General features: G+C 63.5%; 3 protein-coding genes across 10 annotated transcripts; 1 reads left to right on the plus strand and 2 right to left on the minus strand.

Moving 5' to 3' along the window:
- The first annotated feature begins 48 nt into the window (after positions 1-48).
- Positions 49-8,926, plus strand: LOC125684924 (mucosa-associated lymphoid tissue lymphoma translocation protein 1-like). Of its 8 annotated transcripts, none has more exons than XM_048927509.1 (17): positions 49-135; positions 389-524; positions 609-770; positions 878-1,044; positions 1,734-1,864; positions 1,941-2,094; positions 2,314-2,492; positions 2,651-2,747; positions 2,857-3,009; positions 3,117-3,320; positions 3,431-3,608; positions 3,730-3,804; positions 4,148-4,275; positions 4,348-4,494; positions 4,689-4,846; positions 4,931-5,065; positions 5,154-7,031. In XM_048927509.1, the coding sequence occupies exons 3-17, from the start codon at positions 634-636 to the stop codon at positions 5,400-5,402; spliced, it is 2,292 nt and encodes a 763-aa protein (XP_048783466.1). In that variant the 5' UTR covers positions 49-135; positions 389-524; positions 609-633; the 3' UTR covers positions 5,403-7,031. The 8 variants fall into 8 exon arrangements, with proteins under 8 accessions (XP_048783466.1, XP_048783470.1, XP_048783472.1 ...); XM_048927513.1 differs by lacking the exon at positions 49-135 and adding an exon at positions 8,681-8,926 and having other exon boundaries at positions 198-524; positions 5,154-5,228; XM_048927515.1 differs by lacking the exon at positions 49-135 and adding an exon at positions 8,681-8,926 and having other exon boundaries at positions 198-524; positions 5,157-5,228.
- On the minus strand, positions 7,184-12,959 carry RAX2 (retina and anterior neural fold homeobox 2). Its single transcript, XM_048927563.1, is given in 5 exon segments — positions 7,184-7,448; positions 7,450-7,722; positions 8,979-9,229; positions 9,853-9,879; positions 10,481-12,959. Coding segments are annotated over 3 exon segments (687 nt in total). The 5' UTR covers positions 9,222-9,229; positions 9,853-9,879; positions 10,481-12,959; the 3' UTR covers positions 7,184-7,277.
- Positions 12,960-14,877: 1,918 nt separating this feature from the next.
- LOC125684949 (complexin-3-like) lies at positions 14,878-16,502 on the minus strand. The gene is made up of 4 exons (XM_048927568.1): positions 16,415-16,502; positions 16,130-16,319; positions 15,408-15,495; positions 14,878-15,096 (listed from the first exon to the last, which is right to left on the minus strand). Exons 2-4 carry the CDS (start codon positions 16,279-16,281, stop codon positions 14,878-14,880), a joined length of 459 nt encoding a protein of 152 aa, XP_048783525.1. The 5' UTR covers positions 16,282-16,319; positions 16,415-16,502.
- Positions 16,503-16,805: the final 303 nt, after the last annotated feature.

Below are 16,805 nucleotides of genomic sequence, written 5' to 3' on the forward strand. Positions count from 1 at the left end.
GAGCCCTGTGTGCTCAGTGCGCTCATCCCCTCCTGCACAGCGCTGGGGGAGGATTGAGGCTGTCATTTCTCAGGGCTCTTTCCACAATGGGAATTCTGTTTATTGCTGGCAGCAGGACCCGTGGCAGCCCAACAGGTCCCACTCCCTCTGCCAGCGTGCTGCTGTGGTGGGGATGGGTGGGAGGGCAGCGGCTTTGGGGCGAGAGTGACCCAACTGAGGTCACCGTGTCCCCGAGGAGGGTGGGCAGGAGGGGTCCCAATCCCCTCCCCGTGTGCCCTCGGCCTGGCATAGCCCAGCACTGGCCCTACTGCACTGTGTGGTGGATGAGGGGGGCTGCTGCCCCAAGGCGGGGCTTTGCTGGTTCCCTGAGGGCCGCGTCGCTCTGCAGGGCAGGAAGTGGCAGAGGAAAGCAGAAGTGCTGCAGCGTGGGGCCGCTTTTGTTCCTAACCCCCATTTCCTCTGCGCGGGGCTCAGGGTGTGCTGAGCTGGGTGCTGGCAGCTCTGAGCACGCTCAGTACCTGGAGGTGAGTTCTCTGCACCTTTTGGACTCCATCCCCTCCTCTCCCGCTTGTGCTGCCATCTCCTGCTGGCACCCTGTCCCCTCGCAGCCAGAGGCAGCAGCCGTGGGGCAGGATGGGGGATTGGAGCTTGTCCATCAGCTCGCTGGGAGAGGAGGTGGTGGCCCAGCTCTGTGAGCTCCTGGACACAGCCAGCCGGGGCTGGCGCAAGCTGGCCGAGGTGGCCGGGGCAGAGAAACGCTTCAAGTGCAGGTAGGGATGGGGGGACGGTGGGATGGAGCCCGTGCCCCCCAGCGCTCCCCCCCCACATCCCTGTTGTGGCCACATCTGCCCTGTTGTGTCCTCACTGTCCCTCACAGTGAGGAGGAGCTGGAGATGTGCTCGCTGAAGGTGCTGGAGCCCCTCGGCAGCCCCACACAGAGCCTCCTGCAGCTCCTGGCTGAGCGTGAGTGCAGCCTCCGGTACCTGTGGGGCTGCCTGCACAGGATGGGGCACACGCAGGCCTGCCAGCTCCTCAACAGTGCTGGTAGGGATGGTGTCACCTGGGGGCTGAGGGGGTCAGCAGGGGGAAGGCGGGGAGGTGAGGGGCTGATCCTGCTGGTGGAGCGGCAGTGGGGAGGTGAGATGGGCTGTGATGGGTGCAGCAGGGTGGGTGGGGTGGGATTGGATTGGGTGAATGCAGCATGGTGGAATGGGATGAGAAGGGTGCAATTGGGTGGGTGGGATGGGGTGGAATAGGTTGGAATTGGAGGGATGGGATGGAATGAGATGGGATGGATGAAGTAGGGTGGGTGGGATAGATTTGCAAGGGAAAGGATGGGATGGATGCAGTAGGGTAGATGAGATGGGATGGGATGGAATAGGATGGGATCGAATGGATGGGATGGGAAGGGATGGGAGATGGGTGCAGTAGAGTGGGTTAGAAGGGAAGTGAGTGTTGGAGTGGGATGGGAAGAGGGTCGGTGAGATGTGGACAGGCTGGGCTGGGACAGGGCAGAGTGTGGTGGGACAAAGTGTGATGGGCTGGGATGCAATGGAACGGACTGAAGTGGAACAGCACAGAATGGGATGGGGTCAACTGGGACAGAATGCAGTGATACAGGTTGGGATGCCATAGGGTGGCACTGAATGGGACAAGTGGGATGGGATGGATGGAATGGGACAGGCTGGGGTGTAGTGGGGCAGAGCTCTCAGCCAGCCCGGGCTCTTCTACAGTCCACGACGTGATTCGCATCACGGTGCAGCCGGAGTCACAGGTGGTGGCAGAGGGGACGCGGGTGTCCCTGACCTGCTGGGCTACCGGCCCACCAGGGCTCACCTACCAGTGGTTTTGTGGTAAGCAGGAGGTGAGACCCACATCCCCTCCCTGGCACCTGCACTGGTGGGAGTCAGCATCCTGAGCCCGGCTCCCCGATGCTGTAGGTGCCTGGAGCCACAGCCCCGGAGCTGATGGTCGACACGGCTGCACCTCCAGGACTGCCCCAGTGGTACATCTGCCGTGTGAGCTGCGGGGCTGCCTTTGCCTTCTCCAGGTGGGCTCACATCCAAGTGGAGAGGAGCCACAGCCCCGAATCAGGTGGGCTCTGGGGTCTGCGTTTGTGGGGCACTGCTCACCCGTGGGGCCGGGAACGGCTCCTGTAGGGCGCTGCTCACACATGGGGTATAAGTTGCTCCTGTAGGGCATCACTGACCCCTGGGGCTGGGAACGGCTCCTGCAGGGCACTGTGGAGCTGAGGCCAGCTGGGAGCACCCCTGCCACGGCCGGGTGCCGATCTGCCGCCCTTCCCATCCACAGCCAGCGGTTACTGCCCCAGCATGGCGGGGCTGCAGATCCTGCAGCAGCCACAGCCGTGCCGCCTGGCTGAGGGGGACCCTCTGGTGCTGGAGTGCAGAGCCCTGGGGAACCCACCGCCGCAGTACCAGTGGTTCAGGAACCGGCGCCCTGTGGAGGGTGCACGAGGACCACGGCTCCAGGTGCTGTAGAGCCCTTGTCTGGCACTGCGTGGCACGGCACGGCATGGGGCAGCAGGGCATGGGGTGGCACAGCATGGGGCAGCAGGGCATGGGGTGGCACAGCATGGGGTGGCACAGCATGGGGTGGCACAGTGGTCCCAGCTCTCCATCCCCTGCAGGTGCAGCTGGTGACGACAGCTGAGCGGGGCACGTACTCCTGTCGTGTGTTCAACCTCTTCCACGAGCTGTGGAGCCAGGAGGTGGATGTGGAGATCGGTGAGGGTGACCTCTGCATCTGCTGCTCCCCACCCTACAGCACCCTGGGTGCTGCAAAGCCCCGCAGCCCCATAACTGCTCCCTCCTGACCCCACTTTGTGCTGCCCAGGCCCGCGGCTCTTTGCCTCTGGAGCCCCCTGGCAGGAAGGGGATGGAGGTAGGTGCAGGTGGTGGCATTGTCCCATCGCTGTGCTCGGGGCCGTTGCCACCATCTCTCTCTTTGCAGACTCCCCGGAGCCCGGCAACCCCAACCAGCTGTATGGTGAGATCCCATCCAGGAGGGGCAGGGGACCCTGTGGGGGCTGCAATGCAATGTGGGACGCTGGGAACAGCGTGAGAGTCCCTCTGTGTCCCCCTCTGTCCCTGCAGCCACCGACAAAGTGGCACTGCTGGTGGGCAACATGCACTACCTGCACCACAAAGACCTGCGGGCGCCCATGGTGGATGTGCACGCGCTGAGCGCGCTGCTGCGGCAGCTCGACTTCAAGGTGGTGTCACTGCTGGACCTGCGCCGGGATGAGATGCAGATGGCAGTCGATGAGTTCCTGCTGCTCCTCGACAAAGGGGTCTACGGTGGGGCAGCTCCTGGGGGGCTGTGGGGCTCCCAAGGATGGGCTTTGGGGCGGCGGGGCAGAGCCGTGGGGTTTGGGGACGAGACGTGCCACCATCCCCTCTCCCACCAGGATTGCTGTACTATGCTGGACACGGCTACGAGAACTTTGGCACCAGCTTCATGGTGCCCATCGATGCGCCCGGCTCCTACACCTCCGCCCACTGCCTGTGTGTGCAGCACGTGCTGCAGCGCATGCAGCAGCGCCGCACCGGCCTCAACATCTTCCTGCTCGACATGTGCCGCAAGAGGTGACCCCACGTCCCACCTACGGGGGCATGGAGTGAGGGGTCCCCAACGCCCCCTGCCTGTGGCTTTTTTGGGTGGCACCCCCACGGGGCCCCACAGCTCTCAGCAGCCCTTCTCTTGCAGGAACCTCAATGATGACGTCCTCCCGCAGGTCGGGGCGCTGGAGGTGACGGCCAACATCGTCTTTGGCTACGCCACGTGGGTCCCCTCTCATGCACCCTCCTTGCTGTGGGGCCAGGAGGACACAACCCCCTGGGCCGGGGCAGGAATGGGGTCGGGTTCTGATATCTCAGCCCTATTGGCATTTTTCCCTGATGTGTGGATATGCTGTAACTCCATGGCACCGCTCCGGGCTCCCGGGGATGCCGTCCTTTATGGGGTTGGAGATGCTCATGGCTGCACCAGGCAACACCCAAGGGCTCAGAGCACAGAAGCTCAGCTGGATTGCAGGGATTTGGGTTGAGGACGCCCCACCCCAGCGGGATTCCTGCAGCACGGGTGAGGCTCCCAGCACCTTAACCCACCCTCCCCATCCCCACAGATGCGCGGACGCCGAAGCCTATGAGCTGAGCCAGGGCGAACTCTCCAATGGTGTCTTTGTCACCTTCCTCAAGCGCTGGCTGCTGGAGGACGAGAAGATCACGGTGCTGCTGGACAAGGTGGCCGAGGGTGAGTGCTGTGCAGCTGGGCTTGGAGGGGCCAAAATCCCCTGCTGAGCCCACGCTGTGCCCGGCCCTGCAGACATGGGCACGCTGGAGCTGACGCGGGGCCGCCAGGCGCTGGAGCTGCGCAGTAACCTGTCGGAGAGGCGGGCGCTGACCGACCCCATTCGCTCCTTGGGACGGGCTGAGACCTCTGCCAGGAACCTGCAGTGGGCCAAGGCTCACGGTGTGTGCCACTGCTGCGTCCCTCAGAGGGTGGGGGCACGGAGGGGGCAGCGCCGAGGCACGGGACGGCGGCATGCGGCGTCTCCAATGCACCCCGGCTTTGCGCTGGGGCCGCCTCAGGTGTCACCCCCAGTGTCAGCCCAAGTGCTGGCAGGGACCAAAGTGGTGTCACCGAGTTGCTCGCTGTCCCTGCAGTCCTCCCAGAGAGTCGCCACCTCTGCTTCGACTGCGGTGTCACCGTGCAGCTGGGCTTTGCTGCTGAGTTCTCCAACATCATGATCATCTACACCCGCATCCTGGCCGCCCCTGGGGACATCACTGAGTGCATGGCCAAGCTCACCGACCTCCCCGAGGTGGGGTGGCACCCCCAGAGGGGCAGCACTTGGGGTGGGGGGCTCCCACGCTGCCTTCCCCTAACCTGAAATCCCCCATGGCAGGAGCTGGACGTGGACCTGAAATACACCAACCGGGAGAGCCCCGAGGAGCTGGGCAGCCCCTTGGTGCCCACCTGGAGCCTCGCCTGTCCATCCTGCTGCCTCTACAGCCGCCTCTGTGGGCTGCAGAGATTGCGGGTAAGAGCTGTGCCACACCAGGTGCACGGGGGGGGGGGAAGGGGGGTCACGTGAAGCCCCCCTGTGCCCACATTGCCGTGCCCTGCAGCAGGAGCTGACCTTCACCGTGTGCCTGCAGTTCCGCTACCGCGGCGTGGCCGACTTTGTGGAGGAGCGGCGGGCGGTGAGTGTGGGGCGGCCGCTCATTGCCAAGCTCAATCTGAGTCCCCAGGACCCCGGCACGCCGCCCACCTCGGGGGGGTCCGGCAGCCCCCTGTCCGCATCGCCCCCCGGCAGCTGGGGGAACAGCCCTGAGGAGAACCTGAGCCCCGAGGTGCACGGATCGCATGGGGTGTAAGGGGGCACGTCTGTGTACGGGGCACTGGCACCCCATATAGAGAGCAGTGTCACCCTGTGTGCAGGGCACTGCCATCCCATTGTAGGCAGGGCTGTGCCACCCCATACGCAGAGCAACGTCACCCCACATACAGGGCCGTGCCTCCCCATACACAAAGCTGGGTCACCCCATATGCAGGGCAGGGCCACCCCGTACACAAAGCTGTGTCACCCTATTCACAGTACACAGCCACCCCATATTCAGGACAGTGCCAGCTCCGTGTCCCTTAGCAGGGCAATGAACCCCATACATGGGGAGGTTCCACCCCATATACAGAGCAATGCCAGTCTCATGTATCCTCACAGGGCAGCGCCACCCCATATGGACACCACGGCCCCCCATGTACCCTGGCAGCTGTGGGGTGGGCAGGGGGCAGGGCTGGGTGCTGCAGCTCAGCAAGGCGTCGCACCGGGGCGGGATTGGGCTCATTCAGGCCTAGGAGAAATAGAGAGAAATAAGCAGATTAGGGGGCAAATCCCACTGGGGGGGGATGGGAGGGGAGGAGTAGAGAGCTCCCGCAAGGCCGTGGGGTGAAGATTTTGGGGAACGATTGAAATGTGGGGTGGGGAGGAGGAAGAACGCCTTTCTGCTCCGATGACAGGAGCCGGGGGCCCTCGCTGCTGTGCGCCAATGCTGTGGGGCGGCAGTCGGGGCCCCTCGACCCAATTAGGGTGGGCTATGGGGCAGCCCCCTCCCCGCCGCCCACCCTTTGTTGGCCGAGGGCCGCCCGGGCGTCGCGGCGGGGTCGGCGCCAACCTCTGCCATTATGTCATGCGAAAGGCGCAGCCCCCATTCAGCGCGTCCCGTCCCCCGGATCAAACCCCATTACTTCCACAGCCGTTGCTTCATTATCTCCCGCGCCGAGCACGCCTCTGCCCGTGGCCCATTAGCTGGGCTGGGGGGCCGGGGGAGCATCGATTATGCGTTTAATGGGTTGTTAAAGGTTTAATTATCGCTAACGAAGCAGATGAGCAGCAGCAGCCGGGGGACGGGGACCAGGAGCCGGGTCCCCACGGGGTCAGCGCGCGGCCCGGACGGTGTCAGCAGGAGACCCCGATGCCACCGCGGCCACGGGTGCAGCTCTGCCCAGTGTTTGGCCCCAACCGACCCCATCTGCCCCGAAACGTTCCACGTTTGGAACCCTGAAGCCCCCACGTGTGCCATCGTCCCCTTGCCGCCCCAACGTTGCCGACCGCACGCCGTCCCCAGCGCCATCATGGGGCATCTCAGCACCGCCGCCCTTCCGTCCGCGCTCCTATCGGGACCCCGCTGGCCCCATTGGGGCTGAGCCCCCCCCCTTCTGCCCAGCAATTACGGCAGCTTTGTGCCACTGGCACCGCTGGAGAGCAATTAGGGCCGGAGTGACGGCGGAGCAGATTCCCCCTGACAAGCAGGCGGGACACGGGCTGGGATTCGGTCACCCATGTGTGGGGACGGCAGCGTTTCCCCGCAGATGCAGGCTGTGGGTGATGCTGAAGTGGGTTTCCCCATCGCCGAGCGGAGCACCGCGTCCCGCTCTTCTCCTTACCCACCGCACGCCCGTCTCCCACAGCGCACCCAACGCGGCTGAAAAAACAACAGCCCCTGGTTGTTCCCTACGAAACTAGAGCGTTTCTGTTTGTGCATAAAAAAAGGAAAAAGAAAAAAAAAAGAAATTCTTGATGGTGGTAATAATAATAAAGGGGTGCGGGGATTTCCCCAGGTCCTGCGGGCCGCGCCGGGGCGGCTGCTGGGTGCCCCCAGCCGCTGTCCATGATGCTGCATCCGGGGGGGTCACCTCCCTGCTCCGGTCCTGCCGAGCGCCCCGTCGGGGTAGGGAGCAGTGGGGAGCGTTCATCAAATGGGCTGCCAGGTCTTGTCGATGGTCTGAATGTGCTCCTTGGCTTTCATGCGGAGCGAGGCGATGCTGGAGCTCCTCTGGTCGACGTCCTCCAGCGGGTACTTGTCCACAAAGGGGGTGCCGCACTGGTAGGGCGCGGGGGCCATGGGCTGCATGCCCTGAGCCATGGCCGGGGGGGGTGTTGAGGAAGGAGTGCCCTCCGTAGGGGGGCTGCAGGGCCTGGGGGGCTCCCATGAAGCCGGGGATGCTGTGCACAGGGGTGGCACTGGAGATGGGCGACGTCAGCCACGGGTCGAGCGGGAGGGAGTTGCTCATGGGCCCCACGTTGGCCGTCATGGGCGGCCGGTTGAAGGACAGCATGGGGGTGTCGTGGAGCTTCATGGAGCTGGCCTCCATCTTCTCCTGCCGCCTCCACTTGGCTCGGCGGTTCTGGAACCAGACCTGTCGGGGTACAGTGAAAGTGACCCAGCGGTGTGTGCCCCGTGGCTACATTGTCCCTCACAACGTGCTCCCCAGGGGTGCCCCGTGTGTTGTGTCCCTGTTGGGTGATCCCTGTGCCGTGTCCTATGCGAGATGTCCTACACAAGATGCCCCACGTGCTCTGTTCCACATAGAGTGCCATTGTAGGGTGTCCCATGTGTTCTATCCCCTGTTGGTTGACCTTCATGCCATGCCCTGTGCTAGACACCCCATGAGCTTTGTCCCGTGTAGGATGTCCCTTGTAGGGCGCCCCACATGTTGTATCCTTTGTAGGGTGAGCCCTGTGCCACGTCCTATGCAAGATGCCCTATGCAAGACACCCCATGAGCTTTGTCCCATGTAGGGTGCCCCACGTGTTGTATCCTTTGTAGGGTGCCATGTCCTATGTAAGATGTCCTATGTGCTGTGCCCCATATAAGGTGCTCCATCCGTTGTGCCCCACACGTGGTGGTGACACAGCGACAGTGGGCACGGGCTGGTGGCTGGACTGGCTGATCTTAGTGGTCTGTCCAACCTTAACCATTCTGAGATTCAGCGCCCTGCGTAGGGTGACCCGTGTGCCACGTCCTGTGCAAGATGCCCCATCTGCTGTGTCCCATGAAGGCTGTTCTATGTGACACGGCCCACGCACAGTGTCCCACGTGGCGTGTCCCCCCCGTGCCGCGTTCTCAGCGGGGTGCCCCACACGCTGTGCCCCGTGCAGGGTGCCCCATGCAGGGCGCCCCGTTGTGCCGTATCCCACGCGGGGTGCCCCATGCAGGGTGCCCCACACGGGGTGCTCCAGGCCCCCTGCGCTGTGTCCCCTCGGGGTGTCCTGAGTATGGTGCCCCACACGCTGTGTCCCCCGCGGCTCCAGCGATCCCTGTTCTTTTGTCACTCCTGCTCTATTTGGCTTTTTCTCCTTTTGTTGTGCTTTCAGACCCGGTGACTGGAAGGGCTGTTGCTGCCTGTGCTGGCAGCAGGGTCTGCTCCAGGCTGAGCCTCCACGCAGAGCAGGGCTTTGTGCCAAACCACCCCGCGCCCCAGCTCCAGGAAACCTAAAATCCTGAATCCATGAGAATCTCAGGGCTTTGCTGGCCCTGAGGAGCTGACAGTGGTGAGGAGCTGCTGTGGGTCGTCACCCTTCCTACGGAACCAGGGCAAGATGCAGCCCCAAGCACCTACACTGAGCTCATGCCTTGGGCGATGGGGAAATGAAGGCGTAGAGCCGCCCCTACCTGCACGCGGACCTCGGGCAGGTTGACCTTCATGGCCAGCTCCTCTCGGCTGTACACGTCGGGGTAGTGGGACTTCTCGAAGGCTCGCTCCAGCTCGTGCAGCTGGTAGGTGGTGAAGGTGGTGCGGTTCCGCCGGTGCTTCTTCTTGGGCTGCTCCTCCTCGGCAGCAGCTGGAGGCGTCTCCTCGCCGTCCCCCGGCTTCCGCAGCTCGCCCAGCTCCCCCTCACACTTATTGAGGAACATCTCGGCACCTGCGAGGGGTGGTGGGGGGTCAGGAGGGTGTAGGGGCAGCAGACCATCCCATGAATTCCATCTGGATGAGCGGATGGACAGGAGACGGGCCATCCCTGTGGCACTTCCGTGGGGACTTTATAGGGCCAGCAGCTCTGAATACCACTCAGAGCTGACCTGAGCTGGCCAGATCCATCCCCCCTCCCCACTCCCACACTCCATCCCTTGAAACTGCAGGACCCCACTCCAACCCCCATGGCACGGCCAGAGCATGCAGAATGAGCAGTGTGTGTGCAGAGCCCGGTGTGCGGTGTCCACCATGCAATGCCTGCCCTGCAGCACATGCAATGTGTGGGGCACGGTGAGCGCAGTGCACGTGCAGTGTGCGTGGCACAAGGAGTGCAGTGCAGTGCATGCACAACCTGCAGGTACAGCGCTGTCTGCAGTGCTTCTGTGCTCAGGGCACGCAGTGCCTGCAGTGTGCTCCATGTGCGTGCAGCTCTGGGTGACGCCTCCCAGCCCCGTGGGTTCTGGTGCGGTGTGGGTGCTGCAGCCTCGGGGTGCCGTGCCCTGTTGTCACCGTGCCGGGGCTGGGGGCACGGGGAGGGTTGGGGACCCCCTCTGCCATCCCACTCACACTTACCCGCTTCTCATTTGCGCAGCTCCACACCTGCAAGGAGAGGGGAGAGGGGTGAGCGGTGCGGGACCCCACAGGGTGAGGGGGATGGGGACGAGTGGGGACAGGGAAGGTTGGGGCAGTGGGGTGAGGGCCAGGGCTGTGTATGGGATGGCCCCCACAGCCCCAAACCCATCCAGAAGGAAAGGAGGCCCCAAGAAAACAGGAAGAAGAGAGAAACCACCCTGTGGGATGGGTGTGCGGTGCCCTGCTGCCGCTCTGCTGCCGCCCGCCTCGTCCCCAGCGCCGTCACATCGCATCCCCGCGGCACCGCGTCCCCCTGCAGCCCTACCGCCCCGCTGGGCACAGCAGGCACAGCAGGCAGCCCCTCCAGCTGCTGAGGCCATCGGTGTCCCCACACCCTGTGTGCTGCAGGGGGGCTCTGCACTCCGTGTCCTGCAGGAGCTTTTGGGACAGTGGCTGCTGCTCCCTTTGGGGATCGGAGGGCAGCTCGGATGCCCAGTGGGGCGGTTTGGGGACACCCACTGTCCTCCCCCACGTCCTCACAGCACAGCACAGCACTGTGCCCACCCCAGCTCCGCTCTGAGCCTCCTCCCCTGGCACTTTCTCCCAAATTCCCGTAAAACGGCGTTACCTGCTGGGCCCGACGCGGCTTTTCCAGGAGTATTTAACTTTGCCGGTCCCTCCTGGGAACCAAACAAGCGGCTCAACCTCACCAATCTTGCAGCTTGGCAGCCAAAGTTGCCTCTAGTCTTCTTATTTGTCACAGAACCGCCGCGCTAAGGCTCGGGAGAATCTTTATTTAGTGTTGCAGATGTCACCAAGGCCCCGCAGATTGGAAATGAGTCCAAAGGATTAAGACGAGGTTATTAATTGGAGGCCTTCCCCTTTAAGAATGATTGACAGTTACTTTCTGGACAAGTAATTGCTCTAAATGTCCCCCCAGCGCCGGGCGGGCCGGGGGGGCTGCGGGCGCACAAAGCCCCGCGCTGCCTTCCCCGCTCGGATTGTCTCCCCACAAAGGCGTCCTGCTGGAGTTTTCCTTGTAATCCCCTCATTATGGGAGAGGAAAAAGAATTAGAAACACGGGGCGAGGAGAAGAAAGGCGGGGGGGGGGGGGGGGGAGGGAGAGAAACAATTTCCTTCGGCTTTGCCAGCGCCGCGCCGCCGGGAATGGGGCTGTGCTGGGGATGCCATGGGGGCTGCGTCCCCCAGTGGAGGTGGTGGGGTGGCCTCGTGGCAGCGTGTGGGGTCCTTTGGGATGCTGGGTGTCACAGCAGGCAGTGGGACCGGCTTGGAGACCATCGATGGGATCAGCTGTGGAAGTCAAACCAGGCATGAGGAGTGAGCATGGGGACCAACGATGGGATCAGCTGTGGATGCCACACCAAGCATGGGGAGTGGGTATGGGGTCGAGCAATGGGACAGCCTTTGGATGTCACATCAAGTGTGGGAACTAGCAAGGGGTCAGCTGTGGATGTCACACCAGGCATTGGAACCAGCCTGGGGACCATCAGTGGGATCAGCTGTGGATGCCACGTCAGGCAGGGGGACCAGTGATGGGACCATCTTGGGATGTCGCACCGAGAATGGCAAATGAGCAGGGGGTCCAGCTGTAGTAGCAGCTAGGGATGTCACATCAAGCATGGAAGTCACACCAGGCATGGGAACAAGCTGTAGACGTCGCACCACGTGTGGGGAGTGGGCATGGGGTGCAGCAATGGGACCAGCTATGGATGTCATCACACCAGGGATGGGGGCCAGCCGTAGGGACTGGCAAAGGTGTCACACCTTGTGTGGGGAGAATGGGCATAGAGAGCAGTCTCGAGTGTGGGGAGCAGCTTGGGGACCATCTGTGGGATCAGCTGTGGATGTCACACCAGGCACGGGGATCCGCTCAGGACCAACCATGGGTACCAGCTTTGGGAACCAGCTCTGGAGCCGTCTGTGTGTGTGTCACATCAGCCATGGGTACAGACAGAGAGGAACAGGTGTGGGGACTAAGAGCAGGGACGAGCGTTGGGCATGGGACACAGCGTGAGGACACACCGTGGGGCCGTCCATGGGGTCTGGCCATGGGCTGTGGGATGTGGATCCACAGTGCAGGCAGCCCCACGCCTGTAGGGCTGTGGGACAGAAACATTGCCCCACTGGGGGCCGGGAGCGTTGCGATGGTGTCTCCTCCTGTCTGAGTGCCCGTGCTGCCCACCAGGATTCCCCTTTCTGCCCCCCACTTCGTTTTACTTTCCCCCAAAACCCTCTTCCTGTCACCTGCCAACGCCGCAGCCCTTGGCCACTGTTTCGGCTTCCTCCCACCCCCATCCTCTCCATAGCACGGTTCCCCTTTCAGATGCTAAACGTCACCGTGGGGCTTTGATCACCACCAGGCACTGTACTGACCCACAGAAGTGCCTCTGCCTGAACACAGCGCAGACCCAGAGCCACTGCGTGTCACTGCTGGTGGTGCTGCACTGTGAGCCTTCATCCCCCTGCGCTGCCGTAGGGCGGTGGGGACGTTCCCAGGCTGGGATCCTGGATCCCAACGAGATGGATCCCAATTAAATGGATCCCAATGAGCACCTTGTGCCAGCGCCGCCACGACGGCAGCAAGAAGACCCCGATCCCCTGCTCCGCTGACTTCCCAACAGCACCACGGCGACACAGAGCGCAGAGCTGCCCCAGGAAGACCCCCAACCCCAGCGCCTCTCGCAGACACCAAGAGCTCCAAAGTGGCTCAGAGCGAAGAGATCCCCCCCAAAAGCGCCGTGTGCCCACCAGGGACCAGGACCACCCGTGGGTTGGTTTTCGGCGCGGGCGCAGCCGCCCCAGCTGCCCGGATTTGGATTTACCCACCAGGGCCGTGTGTGCGGAGCCGGCCCCGCTAAACCGCCTTAAGGTGTTGGCTCACACGGGCGGGGGAGGCCAGCAGGCTGATTTGACAAATGATTATAATTGCCTTTTAGGAGCAGATAGCAAATTGATTTGCTTCCTCGTCCAAGGCCCGTAATCGCTTCATCACTTTAAAATATTAATGCTATACTTCTTTGCTAGTTTCCCAATTACCCTAATTGAAGGCAAATTGGTTAAGAAGGTGCAATGCAGAGTATCAGGGGGTTTAGTTCACTCAAATGACAGTTTTAAACCTCCCTAATCCTATTAGCGGGCAAAGCTGCTAACGCTTAGAGACGCTGCGTCAGCTTACCGGGGCGGTGGGGCCGGGGCGGGGGTCGGGGCCGGGGGCCGCTGGCCGCACGTGACCAGCTCTGCCGGGGATTTGTCACTTTTTTAGTTCATTAAGAGGCCCGGGGCGGGCGGGCGGGTGGCAAAGGGTGACCCCAAAAGGGTGAGGAGGCACAGGTGGCAACGTGGGGGCGGCGGGGGGGCAGGGCGATTAGCTGGGGAGACCTGGGAGAGGGTCCTGACCCGGATCCCAGCTGGTGCCGGGCGCCCCGTGGGGAGCGTGGGGAGATGGGGACCCGAGGGCCGCCGTCCCGGCACCCGGTCACGGGGGATGGCGGGGATGTGGGGTGGGACTGGGCTGCCCCACAAAGGGGCCGGGGGCCGTACAGCCGTGTCCTGTTTGGCTCAGGTTGATTTCGTGTCTGAACGGGAGAAGTTTGGCAGGAGGGCTGCGCAGCGGGGATGGCGGGGCGCTGGGGGTGGTGGGGTACAGCGCCAGGCCTGGGGGCTTCAGCAGACGCTGCCACAGCAGCACATGGGGCTCAGGGACCCCCACCCCACAACCCTGCTGCTGCGGCTGGGGCAGCTGAGAGCTGCGATGCGACTCCCAACCCAGCAGCGCTGGGTTCCGCCCCACTGCCACGAGCACACGCCCCACAGGCCCCATACACTCCTCAGGCCCCACGAGCCCCACACATCCCACTGGCCCCACAGAACCCACAGGCCCCATAAGCCCCAGAGAACCCACAGGCCTCAAGAACCCACAGAAGCCACAGGCCCCACAAGGCCCTGCAGGCCCCACAGGCCCTAGAGAACCCACAGCCCCCACGGGATCCACAGAACTCACAGGCCCCACAGTCCCACAGAACCCACAGGCACTGTAAGCCCCACAGGCCCCACACGCCCTGTAGGCCCCATATGCCCTGTAGGCCCCACAGGCCCCACAGACCCTGCAGGCCCCACACATCCCACAGGTCCCACAGGCCCTGCAGGCCCCATACGCCCTGTAGGCCCCACACACCCTACAGGCCCCACAGGCCCCACAGATCCCCAGGCCTTTCAGGAGCAGATGGCCCTGGCGCTGGGAGCCTGGGGGCGGTGAGCGCGGCCCTCCTTTCATGTGAACGCAGCGTGAGTCCGGCCCGGCTCTGTCAGGCGGTGGCGTTCGGGGCCCCGGCGGTGCATTTTGCACGGGTTCAGGGAGCTTAGTCCCTGGGGACAGGCGATTCAGGCAGATTAGACCTCCCTAAAATAGGCAGGTATTATGATCTCAGCAGCCTGCAGCCTTCCGGCGGTCGCCCGCGCGGCGGCATTTAAGCCCACGGTGCTGCTGAGCCTGCAGCGGGGAGGGGGGGGCAGAGGGGACCCCCAGGTGGGGACGCTCCCCCCCTGTGGAGCCTGCAGGGTGCAGGCGTGGGTCGGGGTGGTGAGACTGTGGGCGTGGGGCTGTGTGTGGGGCGGGGAAAAGCCTACAGTGTGACCCAGCTCTGGGGGTTTGGCACCGCGTGGGATGGGGATGTGCAGGCGGAGCTGCGTGGTATGGAGGCGTCGTGCAGCAGCACGAACAGGAAGCTCATCCCACAAAATGACGCTTTTATTGCTCCGAACAGCTCAGGAGATTCCAGGGGTGGCGCTGGGGGTGTGGGACTGCTGCCTGGCTGGACTTGGGGTGGCACCAGGGGACGCCGTGGGATGGGATTTGGTGGAAAGGACCCCAGTGTCTCTGCCCAGAGCCCCCAGAAACCCAGGGAATGGTTTCGGCAAGGACAGCTGACCTCCAGCACAGGCATAGGGCCCCAGCCTGGCATGTTGCATCCACAGCACCCACAGCCCACCCGCTCCTGCCCAGCACTACATCAGGGAGCACTTCTCCTTCACTTCATCCACAGTGCCCAGCGCACGGCCCCGCAGCGCCGCCAGATCCACGTCCTGCAGTTTGGTCAGGAAGGCGAAGGCGCCCTCCTCTTCCTCCTCCTCCTCCTCCTCCTCACCACGCACCATGGCAGCCAGCTCCTGCGGTAGCTCCACTGCGCCGCCCGCCATGTGCAGCTGGGCATCGTCCCGCTCATCCTGCGGGTGGGAGACGGCGCTGGGGCTGCAATGGACCCTCAGCAGCCTGGGGAGGGAGCGGGAGCAGCGGGCTCCTTTGGGACACCCGTGGATGGGGGGCGTCCCAGCAGCTGCCCAGCCCCACACTGGGATTGCTGGAGAGACGCGTGCGCGGGTGGACGGGAAGGACGGGAAGGACGGGGACAGCAGCCGTTTGCTGCCCTCTTCAGGAATCGCTTCCCATCCTATGGGACTGGGGAGGGGGAGGATGGCTGCCACCCAGCTCGGGGGCATTGGGGCTCGGGGCTCGGGGTCCCCCTGTGTGTCCGTACCTGGGCCAGGTGATACTTGTCCCTCAGGTGCATGCGCATAGTTGCCCGTTCTGCCTTCTTGTGCGCAAAGGTTTTGTCCCGCTCGATCCTGTGTGATGGGTGACATGTTGTCACCTCTGCCCCACCTGAGTCCCCGCATTGTCCCTCAGCCCGGCGTGGCTGCACCCATCCAAAGATCCAAATGTGCAGTGGTCCACGTGAGGCTGCAACTGGGGGTCCCAGGGCAGGGTCTGTGTCCTGCCCCCTACCCAGTGGTGACAGCTCTAGTGGGTGGACTCACCCCTCCCACAGCCTTTCACCTCCCTGACACCACCCCCAAATCACCCACATCTGTGGTGGTACCTGAGTGCAGCCCAGTCCTGCCCCCATCTTCCCTCACATTTGTGGGCTCTGGGATGAGGGTGGCCCTGGGCACCTCCCTCTTCCTTGTCATCTGCAGAATGCTGAGTCCCTGCACCAGCACCCACGGGGACCTCCTGCACCGTGGGGACATCTCACTATCGGAGCATTTCATACCATGAGGACGTCCTGCACCACAGAGACCTCCCTCACCATGGGACCTCCTGCACCATGGGGACGTCCCACACCATGGGGACCTCCTGCACTTTATGGACCTACTTTGCTCCCACCCTCTGCCTCCCTGTCCCTGTCCGACCATGCAGGGGACAAGTGACACCCCGGTCCCACTGCATGGGGACCCTGCAGCCCCAGCCAAGCCTTACTTCTCCTCCAGCAGCTGCCGCTGGTACTCCTCAAACTCCTCGCGGGACATGCCGTGGGGCAGGGCAGCCGCCTTGCTGTCCTTGGGGGGTGCCTTGGGCTCCTCCTCACCCCCCCGCAGGTTCCTCAGGGCGGCCGTGAAGAAGGCAGCCATGGGTGGGTGGATATTGTGCCCAGCACTGGGTGCGGCGCCTGCAAGGTCAGCGGGACCCGGGATAAGGGCTGGATTATGGCATTAGGAGGGGAAGCCAACACCACTGGGGTGGGAAGACCTTCCTGTGCAGCACCCGAGGGTGCTGCGGACCTGGACTCGGTGGAAATAACCCACTGCCTGGGCCTTGATGCAGGGGCACGGTGGGCATCCAAAGCCGCTTTCTGTGGTGGGGCGAGAGGTGCAGAAAGTGTGCATGGGGGAGATGCGAGAGCAGAAACATCAACCCAGGGTCAAAGGACTGGAAGGGAGACAAGGAATGGGGTGGGTGCACACACACGCGCACCCCACGCTCCTGTTAATCCCTGCTCCGCTGAGATATTGAGATCGCTTGTGAGCCGGTGCCTGGGGCTGCCCCTGCCCTGCTCCCAGTCTGTGTGTGAGCAATTCCCATACAGGCTCTGATTAAAAGAATAATCCCAGGCTCTGTGCACAGCCATGAGCAGAGTGGGGCTGGGCTGTGCATG

This window comes from Lagopus muta, chromosome 26, assembly GCF_023343835.1.
Source record: "Lagopus muta isolate bLagMut1 chromosome 26, bLagMut1 primary, whole genome shotgun sequence".
NCBI lineage: Eukaryota > Metazoa > Chordata > Aves > Galliformes > Phasianidae > Lagopus > Lagopus muta.